The 27520-nt window shown below is 45.1% G+C and overlaps 1 protein-coding gene across 1 annotated transcript in view; it reads right to left on the bottom strand.

Moving 5' to 3' along the window:
* The window catches only part of LOC116972901, a 45470-nt gene extending 18545 nt beyond the window's left edge, over positions 1-26925 (bottom strand). Inside the window, exon 1 of the mRNA XM_033020488.1 lies at positions 26714-26925. Within this exon, the coding sequence (XP_032876379.1) occupies positions 26714-26925 (212 nt within the window). The remainder of the gene's footprint in view (positions 1-26713) is intronic.
* Positions 26926-27520: the final 595 nt, after the last annotated feature.

Below are 27520 nucleotides of genomic sequence, written 5' to 3'. Positions count from 1 at the left end.
GGTCATGTCGCAGGTACATCAGGTGGTCAAAAAGTATTTTGGCACTTTGGCCTTCAACAGTCAGAGTATTGAGTATAGAAGTTGGGAGGTCATGTTGCAGTTGCATAAGACGTTGGTGAGACCGCATTTAGAATATTGTGTTCAGTTCTGGGCACCATGTTATACGAAAGATGTCAAACTGAAAAGAGTACAGAGATCCCTATCCTGGATCAGTCCAATCAGGGTTGTGTCGTCCGCAAACTTGAGAAGCTTGACTGAGGTGTCTGTGGAAGTGCAGTCATTGGTGTGGCAAGAGTAGAGGAGAGGGGAGAGTACGCATCTTGCAGTGCACCTATCCTGAGCGTTTGCGGATCCGAGATATGCTTTCCCGTCTCACATGCTGCTTCCTGTCTGTCAGAAAGCTGGTGATCCACCGACAGAGGAGTTCAGGCACAGTCAACTCAGAAAGTTTGGAGCGTGGTAGCTCTGGCACAATGGTGTTGAATGCAGAGCTAAAATCAAGAAACAAAATCCTCGCATAGATTCCCTGGCGGTCAAGGTGCTGGATGATGAAGTGCAGGCCCAGATTGACTGCGTCATGCACAGATTGACTGTGTCATCCACAGACGAGTTCAATGCGTTTTACGCACGCTTTGACAGGGAGAATACTGATGTGCCTTCCCAATCCCCCATTCTCAGTCACAGAGGCCGACGTCAGGAAATCCTTCAGAGGGGTGAACCCCCGAAAAGCACCTGGTCCTGATGGTATACCCGGTCGTGTTCTAAAAACCTGTGCGGACCAACTGGCGGGAGATTTTACGGACATTTTCAACCTCTCACTTCTGAGGTCTGAGGTCCCCACCTGCTTTAAAAGGGCATCAATTATACCGGTGCCCAAGAAGAGTAAGGCGACGTGCCTCAATGACTATCGACCAGTGGCACTAACGCCGGTGGTGATGAAGTGCTTTGAGAGGCTGATCATGGAGCAAATCAACTCCTATCTCGACAAAAACCTGGACCCACTGCAGTTCGCTTACCGCCACAACAGATCAACGGTGGATGCGATCTCGCTGGCCCTCCACTGGACCACTTGGACAACAAAAACTCATATGTCAGGCTGTTATTCATCGATTACAGCTCGGCATTCAACACAATCATCCCCTCCAAACTGGTTACCAAACTCGCAGAACTGGGTCTCTGCGCATCCCTCTGCAACTGGATCCTCGACTTCCTCATCCACAGACCACAGTCTGTTCGTATTAGTGGAAATGTGTCAGCCTCAATAACAATCAGCACGGGAGCACCTCAAGGCTGCGTGCTCAGCCCCCTGCTGTACTCACTCTATACCCATGACTGCGTAGCCAACCACAGTGCGAACTCCATCATCAAATTCGCTGATGACACCACTGTTGTGGGACGTATCACTGATGGGGATGAGTCAGAGTACAGAAGAGAGATCGAGCAACTGTCCATATGGTGCCAGCGCAATAACCTGGCCCTCAACTCCAGCAAAACCAAGGAATTGATTGTGGACTTTGTAAGGAGTAGGAGGGGTACCCACAGCCCCATTTATATCATATGAAAGGGTCAAGAACTTCAAATTCCTGGGCGTGCACATCTCTGAAGATCTTTCCTGGTCCGAGAACACTAACGCAATTATCAAAAAAGCTAATCAGCGCCTCTACTTCATGAGAAGATTACGGAGAGTCGGTTTGTCAAGGAAGACTCTCTCTAACTTCTACAGGTGCACAGTAGAGAGCATGCTGACCAGTTGCATCGTGGCTTGGTTCGGCAATTTGAGCGCCCTGGAGAGGAAAAGACTACAAAAAGTAGTAACCACTGCCCAGTCCATCATCGGCTCCGACCTTCCTTCCATCGAGGAGGTTTATTTATTTATTTATTTTTAATATTTTTATTAGAAGTACGGCAAGTTACAATAATACACAACACATATGTCTTAATACATTTTTTTATGTACCGCTTCATTTTTTAAGCTTTAAGAAAAGATAGAAGTAAAGAAAGTAAGGAAAGTGTGCAAGAGTCGTGAAGGTGCAAGAGAGTGTTGAGAAAAAAAAGCCCCTTAGAAAAGAAGTTAGAGAAGGAAGTAAAGAAAGAAAGAAAGAAAGTAGACCCTAGAAGAGAAGGAAAAAGAAAGGACAGACAATCGCTCTATTATAACATTAAACTCCGCAGAAAGGGAACTACCAACCAAGTCTGTTTTGTTGTTGTTTTTGTTGCCAGATCCTGGCACCATTCATTTATTTATTTATTTTTTTATTTATTTTTTAAATTACTATTGCACCTCATGCTTGTAATAGTTCCAAAAATGTACACCACGTCTTTTGGAATTGGTCTGCTTTGCCTGCTAAGAGGAATCTCATCTCTTCCAGATGTAGCGTTTCAAACATATCTGATATCCACATTTTTATTGTTGGTGTGGGCGCATTTTTCCAAAATTTAAGTATAAGCTTTTTTCCCATTATTAGCCCATAATTGAGTAAATTCTTCTGAAACACGTTTAGTTCAGGGTTACCTTCCGATATTCCAAAAAGAATCCATTCTGGTTTTGGTATTAGTTTTATTTTAATTAATTTTGTAAAGATGTCAAATATTTCATTCCAGAATTTTTGTATTTTTGTACAAAAAACAAAAGAATGCGCTATGGTAGCTTCTTGACACAGACATTTATGGGTGAGACATTAGGGAAGAATTTATTTATTTTAGTTTTTGAATAATATAGTCTATGTAATGTTTTGAATTGGATGAGAGTATGTCGTACATTGATCGAACATTTATGCACCTGTAGTAAATGATTATCCCAGCTCTCTTTTGAAATTTTTATAGCTAATTCTTGTTCCCAGTCTCTTCTAATTCCATCAGTTGTGGGTATTTCTATGTTTAAGATGATGTTATATAAGTACGATATTAGATTAGCTAATTCCGCCTTTGTCTTCATTGCTTCATCCAGTAAGTCTGTAGGCATATTATGATAGTCTTTTGTGTATTTTTTCAGATAATCACGAATTTGAAGATATTTAAAATATTGATTATTTTTCAAATTATATTTCAGTTGTAGTTGTTGAAATGATAGTAATTTTCCCAATTCATACAGATCTCCGAGCATTTTGATTCCCATTCTTTCCCATTGTATGAATGATTTGTCTATAATTGATGGTTTAAACGATGGATTATTAACTATTGGTATTAAAAGAGATAGGTTTCTAAATTTTAGGTTCTGTTTTATTTGTTTCCATGTTCTAATTGTGCTATGTATAATTGGATTTTTATTATAATTTTTGTTATTCAGATGTATTGGTGAGAGGAGAGTCGCTCCTATATTACACGGAGAGCAGTCCTCTCTTTCCATTACAATCCAGTCCACCTGCTGGGCAGAATTGTCCAGCAGGTGAATCATATTTTTAATATTTACTGCCCAATTATAATACTGCCCAATTATAAGTTGGGGAGCGCTAGACCACCCAGCTCTTTTCGTTTATTAAGGTGTGCTCTTTGTATTCTATGGGATTTATAATCCCATATAAAATTTGTAATGTCTGAATCCAATTTTTTGAAAAAAGTTTTTGGGAGACACTTTTTTCAAAAAATTGGATTCTGACATTACAAATTTTATATGGGATTATAAATCCCATAGAATACAAAGAGCACACCTTAATAAACGAAAAGAGCTGGGTGGTCTAGCGCTCCCCAACTTTATGTATTATAATTGGGCAGTAAATATTAAAAATATGATTCACCTGCTGGACAATTCTGCCCAGCAGGTGGACTGGATTGTAATGGAAAGAGAGGACTGCTCTCCGTGTAATATAGGAGCGACTCTCCTCTCACCAATACATCTGAATAACAAAAATTATAATAAAAATTGATTGATTGAAATGGGTATAGGATTTGTGGTAGAAAGATCATTTTTATAGCGTTTATTCTGCCTATTAGGGACATTTGAAGTGTTTTCCAGAATTTAATCAAGTTATTTAGTTTCTTAAGTAGGGGATTATAATTGGCTTTAAACATATCATGGTAGTTTCTAGTAATTTAAATTCCCAAATATTTAAATTTTTCTGTGGCTATTTTAAAGGGGAATTTCCAGAGGTGTGTTGAGTCTTTTGGTTTTATCGACATAATTTCACTTTTGTTCCAGTTTATTCTATATTCTGAGAAGGATCCAAAGTCCTCAATTAAATTTAATATGTTTGGTATACTAATTTGTGGTTTTGTGATGTACAATAGTACATCATCGGCGTATAAAGATATTATGTTATTTGAGTGTTTTGTATTATAACCATAAATATCCGGGTGTGTTCTTATTTTTTCAGCAAAGGGTTCAATTACCAAAGCAAATAACAACGGTGATAATGAACATCCTTGTCTATTACCCCTTGATAATTCAAATTTCGTAGATAATATATTATTAGTTAGTATTCTAGCCGTGGGTTTGTTATATAATAATTTTATCCATGCGATGAAGTTCTCTCCCATTTGGAATTTTTGCAATACTTTAATCATATAATCCCATACTACTTGATCAAACGCTTTTTCTGCGTCCAGTGAAATGATAGATAACTCTTGGTCATGAGATTTATGTGAGTGCATTATGTTAAGCAAGCGTCTCAAATTATTGAATGAGTGTCTCTTAGGTATAAATCCTGTTTGATCCTCATTTATTAATCTACTAACATACCTGCTTAGTCTTCTAGCTAGTGTTTTCGCTATTAATTTTTGATCCGTATTTAACAGAGCAATGGCTCTATATGATCCTGGTTCTTCTATATTTTTATCTTTTTTGAGTATTAGTGTGATCGTTGATTCTGCTAATGTTTCAGGTAATCTTTGCTCTTTAAAAGCATATGTATACATTATCCGTAGGCGTGGAGTAACTATGTCGTAAAAGGATTTATAGAATTCGTTACTGAATCCGTCTGGTCCTGGTGTTTTTCCATTCTTAAGTGTGTTTATTGTGTCTTCTATCTCCTTAGAAGTAATTTGTGCTCCCAGTTCCTCTTGTTTCCTCAGTTCTAATTGAGGGAGATTACAATTATCCAGAAATGCTGAGACTTTATTATTGTCTATTGACGTTTTAGATGTATATAGATTCTGGTAAAATTGAGCAAATCTTTTATTGATATCCTTGGGTAGTGTTAATAATTCCCCTCTCTCTGATTTAATCTTTAGTATTGCATTCTCTTTTTCCCGTTTTTTCAATTGGCGTGCTAAAAGTTTGTGGGGTTTGTCCCCGAATTCAAAATGTTCTTGTTTAGTAATTTGAAATAGTGTTATAACTTTCTCTGACAACAATTTGTTTAGCTTGAATTTCAATAGTAGAATTTTATTATGTTTATCCATAGTTGGATCTTTCGCATTATCTGTATCTAATTGTGTTATTTGTTCTTCTAAGTGTCTTTGTTCATTCTTATTCTTTTTATTTTGAAAAGCTTGAAATGAAATAATGACTCCTCTAATAAATGCTTTGAAGGATTCCCATAATAGCGTGGGGGATATATCTGGTGTATCATTTATCTAAAAAAATAGGTCCATCTGTTTTTTTAGATATATACTCCCTTGTGGGTCTTTTAAAATTTGCGAGTTAAACCTCCAGAACGATTTATTCATAGACATTCCTTCTAATTTTAAAACAAAAGTTAACGGAGAAAGGTCTGAGATCGCATTGATGTGGTATTTAGGGTTCATAGTATGCGGAATTAATTTCGTATCCACTAGGAAATAGTCTATACGTGAGTATGTTTTATGTACCGTTGAATAAAACGAATAATCCCTTCCCGTCGGGTTTGCAATCCTCCAAACGTCTGCTATATTTGTGTTTTTTATATATGTATGTAAGAGTTCACTGGTTTTAGAATTCATGTTACCTCTTTGTTTTTGCATCGATTTATCTAAATAGGGGTCTAAAACACAGTTGAAGTCTCCTCCAATTATAACATTTTGATAATTAAATTCTGCAATTATATTCAAAATGTTATTAAAAAATTGAGGATTATCAAAATTGGGCGCATAAATGTTTACCAGCGTAATTGGCGTAGTATTGATTTCTCCTGTTACTATAAGGTATCTCCCTTCCTTATCTGATATAATATTCTTTGATTTAAATGGTATTCCTTTACGAATAATGATTGCAGTGCCTCTAGATTTGGAAGTGAATGAAGAGTGAAATGTTTGGCCTATCCAGTTCGCCCTCAGTCTCGTCTGATCTTGGTGTTTAAGATGCGTTTCTTGTAGAAATGAAATGTCCATGTTGTATGATTTCAACTGAGCTAGTATCTTGCCCCTTTTAATAGGTTCATTAATACCCCTTATATTCCAACTACATAGTGTGATTCCTCCCATTTTCTTTTGATTGTCGTCATGCATTTTTACCAATTTTAATGACCTTATTTATTGCGGTGCGTCCATACCTCAGGGCTCTGGTTATTTGGGGGCGTTTATATTATAGACTTCTTTGGTAGCTCCCTTCCGCGATTTTCCTTGGAAATAAAAGCACATAGATGTGACCTATTGTGATAAAAAAAAAAAATAGAACAAGTAAATTTACAGTGTCTAAGTATTCGACACTGTAGTGAGTGTCCCACTCGTCCGTGGGTTTCGACATACCACTTCCGGTGTAGATGTTATGAAGTTAGCCCCGCTGCCTTTATTACCCTAAACCAAGGGGGTCGATACCATTTCCAAATTAGTTCTATTTCACCCAGTTACACTATATATATATATGTTTCATTCCGACTTATCAACTCTAATCATATATTTAATTACCTATATTCCTCACTTTAACTGTTTACAATCGGTTTTAGCTTTGTTAATAGTGAGCTGTTCGCTGAAAGGGTTAACCAGAGTCAGGCTCCTGGAATTATGCCAGGTGTCTGAGTCTCCTCCCCTCCCCACTCAAGCTGCGAAACACATAAGATTACAGTTGTCTGCGTTATATATCAGGCAACGCATTTTTACAATTTTTACCATTATATACCTCAAGTTAGTTTCCATTACTATTTCTATATTACTATTGTTAGTTATTAATTAGTATTAATTCTCTATATTTTGTGAAACTATGCAAAATCGTAAAACGACACTTGTCCTTGTAATGTTTCCCCATTCAGCTCAGCAGATCGTCACTCCCATGTCTATCAGTCTTTCCCCGTTTGAACACAAAGTGTCCTTGAATTGAATTCCACAATGTCCAAGGGGAGATAATAATGTCTAGACATTTCTCGTGGAAAAGCTGTTGCATTTAATAATTTTTAAAGATTGGTGTTATTTCTCTTTTCTTCTAATATTCTCTTTGAGGGAATAAGCAAGTTAGTTTGTTCATAACATACTGGTGCCGTGATTAATTTTCTTTTCTTACTCTGTGAGTTCTGCCACGATTTCTTGAGCATATTTAAGAGATGCTACCGAATTAGTAAATGTTTTTGAGATTCCCTTGTAAGTAATACGCATCCTGGCCGGATAATACACTCCGCATATGACTTCCTTGACACCGTAAAGAGCTTCTTTGTCTGTGAGAACATTCTTCTCTTTTGCACAATCTCATAAGGGTAGCCCCGTAGGAATTTGATAGAATAATTTCTATACATCATCTTCTCTCCGTGTTTAATTTTTTTCATCAGCTCTTCCATTGTTGAGATATCCCGAAGTTTAATTATGATCTGTCGTGGATAGGTTTGGTCTCCTTGTGATCTTGGTTTAAATCTGGATAGTCGAAGTGCTATTTCAATTACAGGTGCCTCAGGTAGCTTGAGTACGTGTTTGATTAGATTGGCAGTGAACTCACAGGCATTGTCCCCCTCAGCTCCCTCTGTTACTCCACGTATTCGTATATTTTGGCGTCTTGAGCGAGCTTCGAGGTCGACACATTTATCAGAGGCTTTTGTTAGTTGACTCTTGAGGCTGTCTAATTCTAACTTCATCGTCTGCATCTCTCCGGTCATCTCTTCCACAACAGCTTCCATATCTTTCACCGCAGTTACATTTGCAGAAACAGTTTCATGCACAGCCTCAAACATCTTTGTGGTCTCTTCTGCCACCTTATTAATTTTCCCCGTTAATTCTTCTTGCACATCCTCAACTCTTTTTTGTAGAGCACCAATGCCCTCAAGGATTTTTTGATTACCGGCATTAATGGATTGCATGTTTTCCATCATTTTTAAATTTCCAGTTTCAATGTCCTTTCTCAAGTCTCTTACCGAGTTCTTTATCTCCTCCATTTCGGTTTTCTCTTTTGTGGTCATCTCAGTCTTAGATCGTGTAGCCATTCCAGAGTCCACTCCAGAGGTCAGCTGTGCAGTTTCTTGAGGTTTCTGAGTCTTCAGCAGGTGTTTTGTAGCTTTCCTCTGTGGGCTCTGACCTGGAGACGTGTTTTTCATTTAAAATGACTTTCCCTCCGTTAAATTCACGGCGCTTACTGATGACGTCATCAGCCCAGCGACCCGGTGCTCCGGTAGGTTTTTAAAAACGGCACCAACCTCCAGACCCAATTTTTACGCGAAAAATCGCCGTTTTTTTTCAGCGGAGCTAAAAGATTTGCGACTGGCATGGCGCCACCGGAAGTCCATCAAGGAGATTTATCGCAGTCGCTGCCTCAAAAAGGCTGGCAGTATCATCAAAGACCCACACCATTCTGGCCACACACTCATCTCCCTGCTACCTTCAGGTAGAAGGTACAGGAGCCTGAAGACTGCAACAACCAGGTTTAGGAATAGCTACTTCCCCACAGCCATCAGGCTATTAAGCCTGGCTCGGACAAAACTCTGATTATTAATAACCACTTTCTGCTATTTGCACGTTATCAGTTTATTTATTCATGTGTGTATATATTTATATCATTGTATGTGGACACATTTATCTGTTTTGTAGTAAATGCCTACTATTTTCTGTGTGCTTAAGCAAAGCAAGAAGTTAATTGTCCTATACAGGGACACCTGACAATAAACTCACTTGACTTGAACTTGAACTCTATTGGCCCAATATGCAAAATGCAAAGGGTCCAGCAGAGGGATTGTGATATTTTTCAACTTGGCCAGCACAAGCCTTTCAATGGTCTCCATAACTACAGAGTCTATAAGAACAGTAATCCTTACCTTTTTGGGTACAGGGACAATAGTGAAGACTTTGAAGCAGGCAGGGACAGTGCATCTTTGGAGGGACTGGTTAAAAATGAGTAATTGGGTGTGAAGTGTTGGTTGGGGTGGGAAAGGGTCCGCACTTTTCATACTGGAGTCTTGCCTTAAGTAGGTGTGAAGTGGTGAATGGGAAGGAGAGGGTGCAGGGTCCATTCTTTGCAGGCTGGGGTCTGGCTGTGTTTGTTGGGGAGGGGGTACCAGGGTTACGTTTCTGATTTTCTAACCTGCAGTAAAACTCATTCAGGTTGTTCGTCAGCTGACAATTGTCCAAAGAGCGGGGGGGGTGGGGGGGGGGGGGGTTCCTTTTATCGCTGGTGATTTCTTGCATGCCCTTCCAAACTGAAGAAGAGTCACTAGCTGAGAACTTGCTCCTCATCTTATCAGAGTACCTTTCCTTGGCAGCTCTGATTCCTTATCTCAGCTCTTTATCGATTAGGCTATCTTTTAACTCTTTAACGATTAGGCTATCGCTTGACGCGTATTTGCCCCACTATCCCCCCACCCCCCCCGATCTCGAAATGGAAATGTTACATCTGGATATAATGATCCCATTAAAATGTATATTTACGTCACAAACTATGGAATTCATATTTTTCAATATTGCTATCAAGGAAAAGAAAGCAGTTCCAATTGTTTGATATTATTTGATATTGTTTAAAATTATTCATATGGAGGAGAAAATATAATAGCTCTAAAACCTACCTTAATTTTGCAATCTCACTAAAGATAATCCCCCTTTCCATCTTCCCTCCCCATCTCTCTCTCTCTCCCCTCCCTTCCCTTCTCTCTCTCCCCCTCCCACACCCCCCCCCCCTCCGGCGGGGGGGGACGAAGATGAAGGTGGCGTGGGCCCACCGGGGGTGGTGTGGGCCCAGTGGGGGTGGCTTGGGCCCAGTGGGGGTGGCGTGGGCCCAGTAGGGGTGACGTGGGCCCAGCAGGTGCAGCTGGGCTGGCGTGGGCCTAGCGGTTGTCAACGGGGGTGGCGTGGGCCCAGCGGGGTGGCTTGGACTCAGGGGGTGTCAGCGGGGGTGGCTTGGGCCCAGTGGGGGTGGCCTGGGCCCAGTGGGGGTGGCCTGGCCCAGTGGAGGTGGCCTGGGCCCAGCAGGGGTCAGTGGGGGTGGCGTGGGCCCAGTGCGGGTGGCGTGGGCCCAGTGGGGGTGGCTGGGACGTCAGTGAGTTCGCGGAAGCAATCACGGACTTCATCGCAACAGTAACCGACAACATCGTCCCCACGGTAAGGGTAAGCACCTTTCTGAACCAAAAACCCTGGGTAGACAGGTCTGTTCGTGTGACCTTGAATGCTTGCATCACTGCCTACAACTCGGGCCTGGCATCAGGAAACATGGACGTCTACAAGGCAGAGTCATACCGACTGCGAAGGGCGGTGAAGGATGCAAAGAGGAGGTACAGAGACAAGATGGAGTTACATATGGAGCAGCAGGACACCAGAAGCCTGTGGCAGGGGCTACGGATTGTAACCAACTACCGGAGCACCCCTCCCGCAAGTGCCGGCACCTCCCTAGCTGATGACCTGAACTCCTTTTATGCTCGTTTCGAGAGGGGCAACACCACCGCAGGTCTGCCGACTATCGACAATACCGCCAGCGGGCTGGCTACCGAAGCTGAAGGGAGGAATGCGCACACATTCTCGATGTCCGAGCACGACATGAGGAGGGCTCTGACAAGGGTGAACATGAGGAAAGCATGGCACTACATTATTCAACCTCTCCCTGGACAAGTCCGTGGTCCCCGCCTGCTTCAAAAAATCCATCATTGTACCGGTACCAAAAAATGCCTCCCCACCCTGTCTGAATGACTACCGTCCGGTGGCCCTTACCTCGGTAGTCATGAAATGCTTTGAGAGGCTGGTGAGGAAACACATCTGCGCCTTCCTCCCTCGGAACATGGACCCGTTGCAGTTCGCATACCGTCCGAACAGATCCACGGACGATGCGGTCTCCCAGGTCTTGAACACCGCTCTCTCCCATCTGGACGGCCAGAAGGGGGGCTATGTGAGGATGCTGTTCATAGACTACAGTTCAGCCTTCAACACGATAGTCCCCACCAGACTGGCCGGGAAGCTAATGGAATTGGGGCTCAACACCTCACTGTGTGCCTGGGTCCTGGACTTTCTTACCGCCAGGCCCCAGGTAGTCAAGATGGGAGGGAATACATCGATGTCCCTCACCCTGAGCACAGGATCGCCCCAGGGTTGCGTCCTCAGCCCCCTATTGTACTCCCTGTACACACATGACTGTGTGGCTAGGTTCAGCTCCAACTCAATAATTAAGTTTGCTGATGACACTGTGGTGGTGGGCCTGATCTCAGACAACGACGAGAAGGCCTACCGGGAGGAGGTGGCTGATCTAGCACTGGTGCCAGGATAACAGCCTCCTCTTGAACATCAAAAAAACGAAGGAGCTGATCATGGACTTTAGGAGGGCACATCATCCGAGGACGTACACTCCATTGAGGGTAAATGGGGATCCTGTGGATAGGGTGAACTGTTTTAAATATCTGGGAGTCCACATCTCCGAGGATATGACATGGGCATCACACGCCTCAGCACTCGTGAGTAAGGCAAGGCAGCGCCTTTACCACCTCAGGCAATTGAGGAAATTCAGTCTCCGAGGATCCTCCAGTGCTTCAACGCAGCGGATGTGGAAAGCATCTTGTCCGGGAATATTACCATCTGGTTTGGGAATTGCTCTACCAAGGACAAGAAGGCTCTGCAGAGAGTAGTGCGTTCGGCCGAACGCACTATGGGAACTTCACTTGCCCCCCTGCAGGAACTATACATCAGGAGGTGCAACTCCAGAGCCAACAATATCATGAGAGACCCCTTCCACCCCTGCAACGGACTGTTCCAGCTGCTCCGGTCAGGCAAACGCCTCCGTTGTCATGCGGTGAGAACGGAGAGGTTGAGAAGGAGTTTCTTCCCAGAGGCCATTCGGACTGTAAACGCCTATCTCACCAGGGACTAACTCTACTGAACGTTTTTCCTTCCATTATTTATTATGAAAAAGAATATGTGTGTTTATAGTTTGTTTGGTTGTTTGTCTTTTTGCACAAGTCAGCGAGCATTGCCACTTTCATTTCACTGCACATCTCGTATGTGTATGTGACAAATAAACTTGACTTGACTTGGGCCCAGCGGGGGTGGCTTGGGCCCAGCGGGGGTGGTCTGGGCCCAGCGGGGGTCAGTGGGGGTGGCGTGGGCCCAGCAGGGGTGGCGTGGGCCCAGCAGGTGTCAGCGGGGGTGGCGTGGGCCCAGTGGGGATGGCGTGGGCCCAGTAGGGGTGGCTTGCGCCCAGCAGGTGTCAGCAGGGGTGGCTTGGGCCCAGTGGGGGTGGTCTGGGCCCAGCGGGGGTCAGTGGGGGTGGCGTGAGCCCAGCAGGGGTGGCGTGGGCCCAGCAGGTGTCAGCGGGGGTAGCGTGGGCCCAGTGGGGGTCAGCGGGGGGTGGCGTGGGCCCAGCGGGGGTGGCGTGGGTCCAGCAGGGGTGGCGTGGGTCCAGCGGGGGTGGCGTGGGGGGAAGATGGCTTGGGCCCCGGCAGCGGGGGGAGGCAAGGGGAGCGGGCCCCGCCGCAACGACGTCTGGTGTTGGGGTTACAGCCGCTGGGTTCAGATTCAGCCACTCCCACCCGGCGACGGGAAAACAGTCTCCTGGTCGCCAGGCTGGCCGTTGGTGAGGCTCCGACGCCACGGATGGAGATGCTGGACCGGGCGGGCAGACACCGCACCCCGCACCCCTCCCCCCGGGCCCTTATCCCGCGGGCCAGAATAGACCGAAGATAAAAAACATACTCCTCCTGAAACGCAATATTCCACTACTTACCTGGAGCAGACAGGAGGTATCGAGCTCAATGTGCGGAGTGCAAATGGCAGTCCGATGATTTTTTAATCCATTTTTTTTTTTCTCCCCGATTTTTCCTTTTTTTCCCCCCCTCGGGATTTTTTCTTACTGGGGGGAAAAAGAGGGGTGCGGTCGCCATGGACTTACTAAAATGCAACACCTCACATTTCACTTGAAGGAGAATCAATTTAATAGGCGCCTAAGAGGTAACCTTTTCCCACAAAGGGCAGTGGGTGTATGAAACAAGCTGCCAGAGTAGGTAGTTGAGGCAGGGACTATCCCAACATTTAAGACACAGTTAGATAGGCACATGGATAGGACAGGTTTGAAGGGACATAGATCAAACACAGGCAGGTGGGACTAGTGTAGTTGGGACATATTGGCCGGTGTGGGAAAGTTCGACTGAAGGGCCTGTTTCCACACTGTATCACTCTATGACTATCACAGATGGATGACCTAGGGCAGAAATAGCCACACTGGTGCAGAGAGTGTGAATGTGGTATGAGTTACCTGAAGTTGGGGAAGTCAATGTAGTCTGGACATCCCCGTACATGCACCACTGTGCAGCCAGTTTCTGCTCTAACTCCATCTACAAGTCTGCGGGTGACACCACTGTGGTGGGCAGGATTATGAACAATAATGAGATGGAGATCTACATGCAGAGGAGACCAAGAGCTTAGTAGCAGTGTCAGGACAATGACCTCTCCCTCAATGTCAGCAAGATTAAGGAGTGGGTTATTGTCTTCAGGAACAAGGGACCATCACACGGACCAGACTCCCCACCATTGTGCATCCAAAGGAAGGCAGCCAAGGTAATCAAGGATCTTGCCCACTCTGGTCATTCCTTCTTCTCCCTGCTCCTGTCGAGTAGAAACTACACAAGCTTGAAAATATGCACCACCAGACGAAGGAACCCTGGGGAAAAAACTGTGCATTTACCCCATCTATTCCTCTCAAGGCTTTATACAATATAAGATCATTCCTCAGCCTCCTGCAGTCCAAGGAATAAAGTCCTAGTTTTCCCAACCTCTTGCTCAGACTCTCAGGCCAGACCATCATTCTCATAAATCTTCTCAGTACCCTTTTCAGCTTATTGACATATTTTCATAGCAGGAGGGTGACTGAAACTGAACAAAATACTCAGTGTGCAGCCTCACCAACGACTGCACAAATATACTGCCCTTCTGTACTCACTTCCCCAGTTGATGAAGGCCAACGTGTCAAAAGTCTTCTTCACTATTTATCTATCCGAGACAGATAAATTGTACTTGGTTCAAATTTATAAAACATTGGTTCTGTGGGAGATGGGAAAGACTATATTGCACTGGAGTGAATGCAGAGGAGATGCAGATCCCTCCAGTGTATCCCTGGAGGAGTTTCAGGGACACGAAAAAAGGAAATCAGGAGGGCAAAATGGAGACAGAAGATAGTTCTGGCAGATAATATTAAAGTTAATCCCAAGAGATTTTATAAGTACATTAAGGGAAAAAGGGTAAAGAGAGAGAGAATGGGGTCTCTCAGGGTTCAAAGAAGTCAACTCTGTGTGGAGTAACAGGAGATGGGCAAGGTATTTGTGAGTATTTTTTCTCTGCTTTTACCGGGGGGGGGGGGGGGGGGGGGGGGGGATCTTGGAAGTCAATGGAAGTGTCTTGAGGGCAATCAACATTATGGTCAATGTTGTGTTGAAGGTCCTTAAGTGTATTGAGATGGACAAATCTCCCGGGCCTGATCAGATATATCCAACAACTCTGTGGGAAGCCAGAGAGGGAATTGCCGGTGCCCTGGGTAAGATTTGTGAGTCATCATTAAATACGAGTGAGTCATCATTAAATCCATTCTTCCCCACCATTCATCTCTGCAGATTCCCAACAGTACGTACCTCAGACACAGTGGCATTCTACAATGGAGAACAGATCATGCTCTTGCATGCTTCTGCTACACGTTCGACCGATCCTGTTCCTGCTCATACAGTCCACTCTCAGGTTAAACGGATACAATTAATTGTCCAATATATCACCTTGGAGGAAGTGAGAAGCACATGCCCTGTTCCTGTGTGGTCTGCACACTTGTTCCAGCTGTAAAAAGTGTAACTTTTTAAACACGTTTATGGACATTCAGTTACCATGTCTTGATTAATCCAAGGCAAAAAGACAATTATCTTACCACAGGGATCGTCTGGTATCACTGTTGTACAAATCAGGTCCTTGTTATTTGTTGTTGTAAAATTGCACTTTTCTCTTCGACTGTGATGCTATACTGTAATATAACAAGCAGTAAAACTCAACATGTGCAAGTTAACTCTACGGTAGGAAGAATGATTTATCTACCTTCAAGTAACCCTGGCTTTCCCTCTCTCCCTGTCCCTCCCCCACCCTTGTTCTCCGACTCACTGTCCTCCTGATTTTTACTGTTTGTATGCCTCGTTGTCAACTTCCCCTTACCCAGCAATGAACCATTCTACATTTCCTGATCATCGTCCGCTTTGATCTGTCGTTTTCAAACCTTACATTCTATTTGTCCCTTTCCATATCTCTAGTTTTCCTCTCCATGGCTCTCGGTCTGATGAAGGGTCTCGACACGAAAAGTCACCCATTCTTTCTCTCCAGAAGCTGCCTGTCCTGCTGAGTTACTCCAGCATTTTGTGCCTATATTCAGCCATTTCCATTTGCTACCATTGGCACAATGCTACCTATTGACTACGAATGCCTGCACTTCTAATGCAAACTAATGCCCCGCTGCATTCAACATTCTGCCGGGACTGAAGGAAAGGTTTCCAAATGTGGTGAATTTTAATAAATTTAATGTGAGGTCTCTTAAATAAGTGTGAGGGGCAATCTGTGAGGAGTGGCATTGACAAGGAAATTATGAGTTCCTGTGACTTCAAACTTCTTGAACAAAGCAGTCAAGCAACACTTGCATGTTCAACGGATACTTCATAGTGTATCCAAAGAAGGCAGTTGGAGAGCAGGTCCTTTATAGAGCACAGTTTCAAGAGAAATGTGTTTGTGGAACCAGACTATTCTCTATTTCACTACTCGGACAAATGAGGTTGAAACTTGGCGAGGAGTATTGTGTGTGTGCTGTTTGTGAGGTTATTTGGGATATTAATGCTGCCAAATAAGATGGTTAATTAGGACAAACACCTGCCAGGTCGAGACTAATTTCCAGACGGGTGATATCACTCTGTTCTAGGTTAAACAAATTTCACACATTTGTAAAGATGTTTATTGATCCAGTGCCCTTCATGTGGGATGGTACAATGCCAACTAAAGAACAGCTGGTATTTCCGGTGGCGGTGCCTTGTGGCTGCGGTCTGTCTAATTTTTCTTTTTTTTTTTGGTCTTGTTAGGAGTATGTTTTTGGTTTATTTTTAGTTGTGTATTTGTGGGTGTAAACCAGCATCTGCAGTTCCTTCCAACATAGCGACACCTCTCTGCGGGTAAAAGTGGCGGGGAGTGGGATGGGGAGAGGGATGTGGAGAGAAGAACTTGCTATCGCAGCTTCACTGCAGGTCCCAGATACCCCGTCTCCGCAAGAACTCCCCGGCGCTAGGACAATCCCTCCACCTCCCCCCCCCCCCCACCCCCCGCCCTCCCAATCCCCCCACCCCAGACTGGAGGTAGGGACTGGGGAACATTGCCCGTCTCTGCAATCAACGTGCAAACCCCGGCACTCCCCGTGGAATGTTAAACTAAACACATTTGTGAGTAAAACACAAACATGCATGTCTTGCATCACCCTTCTCTCTCCCCCACCGCTCACCGTCTCTCCATCGGTCCAGTCTCTCCCCTGTCTCCCACTCGCATCTGCCCACTCTCTCGCTGTTACACCCCGCTCTCCCGCTACCTGACACCCCCGTTCGCTTTTTTTCTCCAATAACCTTTGACAAATCCCATGGTTCCTTGCATTTTTCGGGGTACCGAACTCGCTTATTAAACGTGTTACCAGATGAATGTTGTAGATTCAACTTGCAATTTTCCTTTAGTTTTCTATTGAGCCACTGGGTGGAGCAATACTCAAATAATTTCCCAGGCTAATGGTTAATTATGACTTGCTTAAATTCAGGTAACTTTCAAAAGAATGTAAATTATTGTTATCTTCCACACGCCTTTGTGCATCAGAAATTCTGGGTTCCTGACAGTTTTCTGTCAATACATGGAGGGAAAATCATGCATGTATAAATCCTTCTAATATTATTGGGGGACAAAGGACAAAGGACTCTAATTCATTTTCTGAATTCTTGGACTGGATTTAATTTCATTTAGGTAAATGAAAAAGTGGTAAAGATGGCCTGAAAAGAGAAAGAGAGTAAGGATTGTGTGACGCTTAGAGAGAAAATTCCAAAGCTTAAAACACTAGCAGCTGAAAGCATGACTGTAAAATTGTGGAGCAATTAAAGGTAGTGCTAATTAGGCCAAGAGTTTAAGATCTAAGAGCCAGAAAAGGGCTGGTCCATGAATACACTTTAAAAAACGAATAAGAATTATAAAACAGGCTGTTCCCAAAAGTGGTCAGTTTAATGAGTGAGAGACATGGTGAAAGAAAATCTATTGCCTGCAATTTAGAGTCAGAGAGCTATACAGCACAGAAACAGGCCCTTCAGCTCAGATCATGCCAACCAAGTTGCCTAACCGTGTTAGTTCGACTTAGCACATCCCTATCCACACACCTAAGGGTAATTTAATGTTATAATTGCATTTGCCTCTAACACTTCATCTGGCAGCTTGTTCGATGTATGCATCACCCTCAATGTGAAAAGTTGTCCCTGATGTCCATTTTAAATCTTTCTCCCCTCACTTTAAACCTATGCCCACCAGTGTCAGACAGCCCGGAGGAAAGATTCACATTATCTAAGCTTTTGTAAATGAATTTGTAAATGTCGATAAGGTCACCTCTAAGTCTCCTATTCTCCAAGGAAATGGCCCAGGCTATATTGTCTTTCATAATAACTCAAACCTTCCAGACCTGGCAACATCCTCATAAATCTCCTCTAGAACCTGTCTAGTATAATCTCCAGTTTAACCTCCTTTTTCCTAAGCCGTAGGTTTCCCAATGTGAGTTTAATTATATTCTCTGTATTGTAGGGTAGCCAGAACAGACACAGTACTCTAAATGTGGACTTATCTATGTACAGATGTAACATGACATCTAACTCCTGTACTCACTAACCTGACCGATGAAGTCAAATGTGCCAAATGCCTTCATCGTCACCCTGTCTACTTGGAATTATATACAGTGCATTCAGAAAGTATTCAGACCCCTTCACTTTTTCCACATTTTGTTACGTATCAGTCTTTTTCTAAAATGGATTAAATTCATTTTTTGTAAACAGCAATCTAAACACAATACCCCATAATAAAAAAGCAAAAACAGGTGTTTAGAAATGTTTGCAAAGTAATTAAAAAGAAATAACTGAAATATCACATTTACATAAGTATTCAGACTCTTTACTCAGTACTTTGTTGAGGCACCTTTGGCAGCGATTACAGCCTCAAGTCTTCTTGGGTATGACACTACAAGCTTGGCACATCTATATTTGGGTAATTTCTCCCATTCTTCTCTGCAGATCCTCTCAAGCTCTGTCAGGTTGGATGGGGAGCGTCGATGCACAGCTATTTTCAGGTCCCTCCCGAGATGATCGATCAGATTCAAGTCCGGGCTCTGTGACCTTAAGTAGCATTGTGCCACTTAAGGACTCCGAATGCCTGCACTTCTAATGCAAACTAATGCCCCGCTGCATTCAACATTCTGCCGGGACTGAAGGAAAGGTTTCCAAAATGTTGTGAATTTTAATAAATTTAATGGGAGGTCTCTTATATAAGTGTGAGGGGCAATCTGTGAGGAGTGGCATTGACAAGGAAATTATGAGTTCCTGTGACTTCAAACTTCTTGAACAAAGCAGTCAAGCAACACTTGCATGTTCAACGGATACATCATAGTGTATTCAAAGAAGGCAGTTGGAGAGCAGGTCCTTTTATAGAGCACGGTTTCAAGAGAAATGTGTTTGTGGAACCAGACTATTCTCTATTTCACTACTCGGACAAATGAGGTTGAAACTTGGCGAGGAGTATTGTGTGTGTGCTGTTTGTGAGGTTATTTGGGATATTAATGCTGCCAAATAAGATGGTTAATTAGGACAAACACCTGCCAGGTCGAGACTAATTTCCAGACGGGTGATATCACTCTGTTCTAGGTTAAACAAATTTCACACATTTGTAAAGATGTTGATTGATCCAGTGCCCTTCATGTGGGATGGTACAATGCCAACTAAACAACAGCTGGTATTTCCAGCTTGTCACGAAGCCACTCCTGCGTTGTCTTGGCTCTGTGCTTATGGTCGTTCTCCTGTTGGAAGGTGAACCTCCGCCCCAGTCTGAGGTCCAGAACGTTCTGGAGCTGGTTTTCATCAAGGATCTCTCTGTACTTTGCTCCGTTCATCTTTCCCTCAATCCTGACTGGTCTCCCAGTTCCTGTCGCTGAAAAGCATCCCCCACAGCATGATGCTGCCACCACCATGCTTCACCGTGATGAGCGGTGCCTGGTTTTCTTCAGACGTGACACTTGGCATTCAGGCCAAAGAGTTCAATCTTGGTTTCATCAGACCAGAGAATCTTGTTTCTCATGGTCTGAGAGTCCTTTAGGTGCCTTTCGGCAAACTCGAAGCAGGCTGTCATGTGCCTTTTACTGAGGAGTGGCTTCTGTTTGGCCACTCTACCATAAAGGCCTGATTGGTGGAGTGCTGCAGATATAGTTGCCCTCCTGGAAGGTTCTCCCATCTCCACAGAGGAACTCTGGAGCTCTGTCAGAGTGACCATTGGGATCTTGGTCACCTCCCTGACCATGGTCCCTTCTCCCCCTATTGCTCAGTGATTGCTCGGCGACTGGAACGGCGACTGTCAAGAGTGGAACACACACACACACACACATCGTTTCCTTCACCAGCCTGTTATACAGGCAGGGGACATGGCAAGCGGGGAGAGCGTTCTCGGAGTGAAATTCACACGGTGCAAAGCCGATGTGACACAGACACACACCGCGATGAACACGAAGGTTGGCGCTATAATTAAGACGGTGAAAGCACAGTGTGCGGGAAGGGTCACGTAAGTCCTTTAAAAGAGGGGGGAGAGGGGGGGATAGGGGGAGGAAGGAGTGGAGACAACTTTTAAGAAGACAGAGATACACGGCTGTGAAGCTCGGCGGGCTTCGTTGGTTATCCTTTTTTTTTTTCCCCCAATGACCCAATGAAATTTACCGGTCAGCACCGGCTACAACCTACGAGAACCTACGACAACCTTCGACCTCCTGGCGACCCACTACCACTGCACCTACGGGACGAGAATTCTTGCTACTCCCCATGGCCGCTTCATTCTGGTCGCCGCTAATGTTTCAACATGTTGAAAAATTCATGGTGACCATAATGAGGCCAAAATGTGGTAACTCCTCACGACCATAAAAAGTCACCTGTGGGACAGGTCCATAAGTCTCTCTGATCCTGAACACTCCCTTGAGCACTACCATGTACTTTGCAAATCCTGCCCAGTTTGTCTTGCCAAAATGCGACATGTCACATTCATCTGAATTAAACTGCATCTGCTAATTCTCATCCCATTGATGACCCAGTTGATCAAGATCCTATTGTAATATTAGATAAGGTTCTTCACTGTCTATCAATTTAGTGCCGTCAAACAAAAATAAATAAATAGTTCTATAGGCATATAGATAAATAAACATTAAATCAAATAAAACCAGAAGCTTGGATGAATCAGGAGTTTTGCAATGTTTTAATAATAATAATAATAAATTTTATTTAATGGGCGCCTTTCAAACATCTCAAGGACACCTTACATAGTATATCGGAATAACATATAATCGGAATATAACAATAAAGACATCACAGAGACACAAATTAAAAACAGGATTCAATCCAAAAACAGAAAATCAAAAACAGTGTGAAGAGGGAGCAGCGGCAGCCAAAGCGCGCCAGCGTCCACTCTCTCTTCACGGCAGCCATCTTGGACACAGACCTACAAGACTACAAATAGACAAAAAAATCATCCCCCCACAGTGGATAGCACTGTGGAGGAAGGCACAATGTCCAGTCCCCACCCCATGTTCACCCCAAAGTCAGGCCTATTGAGGCCACCGCAATTGCCTCTACGGAGGCCCGATGTCCCTGGCCGTTCTCACCGGGTGGTGTTGCCCCGGCGTCGGGAGAGTCCTTTCGGCGGCTGGGCCACTTGGAACGGCCGCTTCTTGGTTGGAGCCCGCGGCTGCCGAAGCCGACAAGGCCGCGCCGGTTTGGAGCTCCCAGGCTCCCGATGTTAGAGTCGGCGCCGCCCGCTCCGCTCCGCAGACCCGCAGCCCGGAGTTGTTGCTCTCGGCGGTCCAGCTCGCCAGAGCTCCAGCGCGTCGCTCCAGCGCGGCGACCCAGGCAAGGCATCGCCCGCTCCACTCCGCTCCGCTCCAGCGCTCCAATGCTGTGCCGCCGCCGAGGCCGAGGTGCTGGGCGGTTCCCGCCAGGAAACGGCGCTCCAAGCCCGCAGGTAGGCCACGAGGACGGATCGACGGGCAGCCCGGAGAAGAAGCTGCCTCACCGACCAGGTAGGGACCTAGAAATTAAGTTTACACCTACCCCCACATTAAAAAGACCATATCCCCTACAAACAAAAAACAGGACTCACTAAAAACTATAAAAAAACCGGATTTAAAACGGACGGCTGCTGGCTAGCAGCCGTTCACCAAGATGGCTCCTCCTCCTTTTTGAGGACCAGATTTCAAGCATTCAAGTCTGACTACGCGGATTCTTACAAGAAGTCCAGGTATGATCTCAATAAGGCCATCAAAGAGGTTAAAAAGGACTTTCGCTCTAAGCTGTAGGATGAGATGGATGTTCAGCAGCTGGGGCTGTGCTTGTACACTCTCACTTCCTACTAGGTGAAACTAAGTTGCAGCTCATGGACAGTGAAGCATCACTCCTGGACAAGCAATGCATTCTACACATGCTTTGATAGAGAGACCCCTGATGTACTTTGTGCCTTCCACCACAGTGAAAATTGCTGTGGTGGATGTTTGTGTTAAATCTTATTGTCTATTGTGTGTTCATTATTGATTGTACCGCTGCTGGCAAATTCATTTCACTGCACTCACAGTGGCTTACAAAAGTATTCATACCCCTTGAACTTTTCCACATTTTGTCACGTTACAACCACAAACGTAAATGTATTTTATTGGGATTTTATGTGATAGACCAACACAAAGTGACGCATAATTGTGAAGTGGAAGGAAAAAAATACATGGTTTTCAAATTTTTTTACAAATAAAAAACTGGAAAGTGTGGCGTGTAAAAGTATTCAGCCCCCTTTACTCTGATACCCCTAAATAAAATCCAGTGCAACCAATTGCCATCAGAAGTCACCTAATTAGTAAATAGAGTCCACCTGTGTGTAATCTAATCTCAATATAAATACAGCTGTTCTGTGAAGGCCTCAGAGGTTTGTTAGAGAACATTAGTGAACAAACAGCTTCATGAAGCCCAAGGAACACACCAGACAGGTCAGGGATAAAGTTGTGGAGAAGTTTAAAGCAGGGTTAGGTTATAATTGATCAGAGAAGCAGCCATGGTAACTCTGGAGGAGCTGCAGAGATCCACAGCTCAGGTGGGAGAATCTGTCCACAGGACAACTATTAGTCGTGCACTCCACAAATCGGGCCTTTATGGAAGAGTGGCATGAAGAAAGCCATTGTTGAAAAAAAGCCATAAGAAGTCCCGTTTGCAGTTTGCCACAAGCCATGTGGGGGACACAGCAAACATGTGGAGGAAGGTGCTCTGGTCAGATGAGACCAAAATTGAAGTTTTTGGCCTAAATGCAAAACGCTATGTGTGGCGGAAAACTAACACTGCACATCACCCTGAACACACCATCCCCACTGTGAAACATGGTGGTGGCAGCATCATGCTGTGGGGATGCTTTTCTTCAGCAGGGACAGGGAAGCTGGTCAGAGTTGATGGGAAGATGGATGGAGCCAAATACAGGGTAATCTTGGAAGAAAACCTGTTAGAGTCTGCAAAAGACTTGAGACTGGGGCAGAGGTTCACCTTCCAGCAGGACAACGATCCTAAACATACAGCCAGAGCTACAATGGAATGGTTTAGATCAAAGCATATTCATGTGTTAGAATGGCCCAGTCAAAGTCCAGACCTAAATCCAATTGAGAATCTCTGGCAAGACTTGAAAATTGCTGTTCACAGACGCTCTCCATCCAATCTGACTGAGCTTGAGCTATTTTGCAAAGAAGAATGGGCAAAAATTTCAGTCTCTAGATGTGCAAAGCTGTTAGAGACATACCCCAAAAGACTTGCAGCTGTAATTGCAGCGAAAGGTGGTTCTACAAAGTATTGACTCAGGGGGGCTGAATACTTTTGCACGCCACACTTTTCAGTTTTTTATTTGTAAAAAGAATTGAAAACCATGTATCATTTTCCTTCCACTTCATAATTATGCACCACTTTGTGTTGGTCTATCACATAAAATCCCAATAAAATACATTTACGTTTGTGGTTGTAACGTGACAATATGTGGAAAAGTTCAAGGGGTATGAAAACTTTTGCAAGCCACTGTATATGTGTATGTGGCAAATAAAACGGATTGATTGACATTGTCCCTAGGGTGTGTAGGATAGTGTGCGGGGGTCGCTGATCGGTGCGGACTCGGTGGGCTGAAAGACCGGTTACGGTGCTGTATATCGAAACTAAACAAACCTTCAGCACCAATATTTCCTATTGAAGTGTTGCAAGTTCTCCTTGCTGTCATCATTTCAATCAGCAGGTGTGATCTTTGAAGGCAGCATTAAAGAGACGTTTCACAATTCAAGCAGTTCTCTGAAGACAGACACAAAAATCTGGAGTAACTCAGAGGGTCAGGCTGCATCTCTGGAGAAAAGGAATAGGTGATGTTTCGGGTTGAGACCCTTCTTAAGCAATTTTCTACTGGCTACTGGGGTGTAATTATTCAATGAATAGAATGGAACAGGAGAATGTTCTCTGGAGTTCAGATGACCCTAGACGGAATGGTGACAAGAAGGATGCTCTTTCTACAATGGGGTCAAGGAAACTTTCCAGGACTGCAACCAGGTGCTCCTGGCAGCTCTTTGCGAGAGAGTATAAATAAGTGTATTCTATGAACAGCTGCACTTTGAGAAAGCCTACAATGCAGGTTCCAGCTTCTATGGAAGGGAAAGAGGATGCGCTCAACTTTGATGCAAGGTTTGGGTGATCTCACTAAACACAGCAGTGAGAAGCAACCTTCATTGCAGCATGGATCAGCAAAATTAACCTTGAATTGCCATGAGTCAAGGAACACCGGACCTTGGCCTCCGGGGGTAAAACAGTCGAGCCGAGGTTATAGCTGAGCTGTTAGAATATCACAGATCTGAGGACAAATTATTTAGTCTGCGGGTTCGGCTCTTAAAATAACTGTCTCGGCAAACATAGTCAGGAAAACCTGGTTGAATGTTTCTTTTAACAGAGCATAGTGCATAACTTTCACTATGAAGTCATTATTTACTCCTATCTCATTGCACCATACTTGGTTCCCTTGTGCTCTATATAGTTGCCCATCACTGACATTTTAATTATATAGGTGTACCCCTTCTTTATGGAGATAATTGTGCTCCCAGACAAATCCTCACATTGCAATTTTCAGTAATAGAAAGCTCTTTTCCCATTGAATCGCATATTATACGCCCTCTTAAAGGATAATCTTCTCGCACATTGTCATTTTATCGGTGAGGACAAAGGGACCTAAGGGCCTGCCCCACTTACGTGTCCTTGGCATGCAAATTACGCGACCTCATGGTCGCGTTGAGCCGCGATGGTCCCACGAAGGTCGGGCGCGATTACATGCGTACGCACAGCCGTCTGACGCGTGACGTCATTTAAAGTTGGACACAAAGCTGGAGTAACTCAGCGGGACCGGCAGCATCTCTGGAGAGAAGCAATGGGTGACGTTTCGTGTCGAGACTCTTCTTCAGTCTGAAAAGTAGGGTCTTGAATCGAAACGTCACCCATTGCTTGTCTCCAGAGATGCTGCCGGTCCCGCTGAGTTATTCCTGCATTTTGTGTCTATCTTCAATTTTCTTGACCCCGCTCTGGGAGTAGAAGTGGGGGCGGATCCGGACCGCAACGGCCGTGAGCCCCAGGCCGAGTTCGGCGATCGTTTGCCTGCTTCTGCTGCTGTTGAAGGTGAGACGTTGCGTCACACCAGGGTCTTGGGCCTGTCCCACTTTGGCCATCAGTTCCGCGACAGGCCATTGGCGCGTGAAGATTTTGTTCACTAAAAAATTTTGGAGCCCCGCACGATGTCGCGCACAACTACATACCCCTCCGTGCTTCTAAGTGGGACCGGCCCGGCGCAGCCATACAATGCCCGTGCGTCTCAACGGGACCACGTGGTCACTAAATTTGCATGCCAAGGACACATAAGTGGGACATGCCCTTTACTCTTATTTAACAGCTGAGGCCAACAATGGATTTGGGATTGACAAGTAAATGCAAAAGAAACAATGAATTTTGCCAATTTTTGTTTTAAATCGCTCAGTACGGATGTCATCACGTTGATTATGTTACCAGTCACATCTGAGTCCCTTATTGCCACACCTTCTCCAGTCCTAAATAGTGAACAAATGTCTCGCAATACAACGCTGCCACCCTCTTCATCTGAGGCATTTTCACTGATGCGCTGCCTTGTGTAGTCGAAGTAGCCTTGGCCAACTCCATAAAGTAATCCCTCGGCCTTTATGCCACTTCTACTGGCACCACTCTTTAACCTCTTGCACCCCCTAAACATCTTTGATACCAGCATTCTCCTATGAACAACAATCTTTGAATCCCGTCCCTTCCCCCGATATCCACAACTTCAAAAGCCTTTCCTAATCCACGAGCTTTGACAAGATTTATTGCTTCTTTTGCATTTTGTGTGTTCCAATTTTCCGTAACATAGAAAAATAAATTCTATCATGGGCAATAGTTCTTGCCAGATTACAAAGCCTGACTGTGTACATACAAATGAGTGTTTGGGAGAGGTGGAGAAGAGATGCTGGCTGCCGCAAACATCTCCTGCTAAAGGAGAATTCAGCTTGTGGCAATATCTGAATGGTTGAATTTAACTACACGTTGTGGCGGCACCTGGTGGTTAGGCCACTTGCCACACAAACCCTCGGCAGTCAGGGTAGGGTCATGTGACAGGGCAATGGCGGGAAGGAGTTGTCACGGGGTATAACGATGTGCCTTAGTATATAACGAACCCCGGGTTAACCTTCCCGCTCTCTCTCCCCATGAGTGTCCTGCCACCTCAGCAGGAGCTTAGATCAAGCCCACAAGGCAGCAGCCTCGCAGCAGCAACAATGACTTTTCTGTTAGAGGACCAAACGTGCATGAATATCTTACCTATAATGCCTGAATAGAGAAACCGTACATTCATGACGTTTGGTGCCTCTACATTGGTGACCTGCGACGATCCAAATTGGGATTTTGGATTTCTCCTGAGGCACGCACGCGGTCGGGCCGCTCGACTCCCGCCTATGCCTGGTCTAGCCGATCGCAGGCCGTCTGGGTCACCCACCCGCATCCCCGGTCCACCGCACCCGCATGGCCCGCCTGGAGCCGCCCACCTGCCGTCAGCTACCCGACACTCCGCCGGCCGCTGCTTAAGGCCTAGCCTCCCGATAGAGCGGGCCTACCTGGGGCGGCTGCCCGAAGACGTCCTTCTGCTCCTAGCCGGCGCAGATTTCAACGGTCCCCGGCCACTGGCGAACCATCCGGTCGGGTTGTGGTCGGCCCAGCAGTGGTGAGGAGCCTCGGCCAGTCGTGCATCGGCGGTCCCGCGACGGATTCCAGTCTCCGCTGGGGGCGCGGCAGCGCAGCCGGTCTCCGACGACACCGGCAACGACATGTGGAGCTCCTACCACCAGAGGTGGGGCGAGGCCCGTCGATGCCAGCCGCCCCGCATGCATCCGGGAATCACCTCCGGCGGTCACCAGTAAAGGTGACCAGAGAGGTCAACATTTTTCGCCCCGTCGGAGGGGGCTCTCCGCTCGCTCTGGTATGCAGGCCCTGCACTGACCGCCATCAACAGCACCACCTTCCAGCTGGATGGTGTCTCTGCAGTCAGACCGCCATCAACAGCGCCACCTCTGGTTGGATGGTGTCACTACAGTCTCCAGTTTCAAGCACAGCCACATCGACGATTGCTTTGGTGCCACCTCCTGCACCCACACACAACTGACTGACTTCATCCGCTTCACCACTAACTTCCATCCGGCACTCAAATACACCTGGACCCTTTCCGACACTTCCCTACCATTCCTTGTCCTCAATATCTCCATCGCAGGTGATAGACTTCTGACCGACATCCACTATAAACCCACTGACTCCCACGGCTACCTTGAGTACTCTTCCTCCCACCTTGCTTCTTGTAAGGACTCCATCCCCTATTCCCAATTCCTCCGTCTACGCCGCATCTGCTCCCAGGATGAGGTGCTCCACAC

Source organism: Amblyraja radiata, chromosome 5 (assembly GCF_010909765.2).
Source record: "Amblyraja radiata isolate CabotCenter1 chromosome 5, sAmbRad1.1.pri, whole genome shotgun sequence".
NCBI lineage: Eukaryota > Metazoa > Chordata > Chondrichthyes > Rajiformes > Rajidae > Amblyraja > Amblyraja radiata.
Note: the sequence above shows the minus strand (reverse complement) of the source record. Positions and strands in the feature narration are given on the sequence as shown.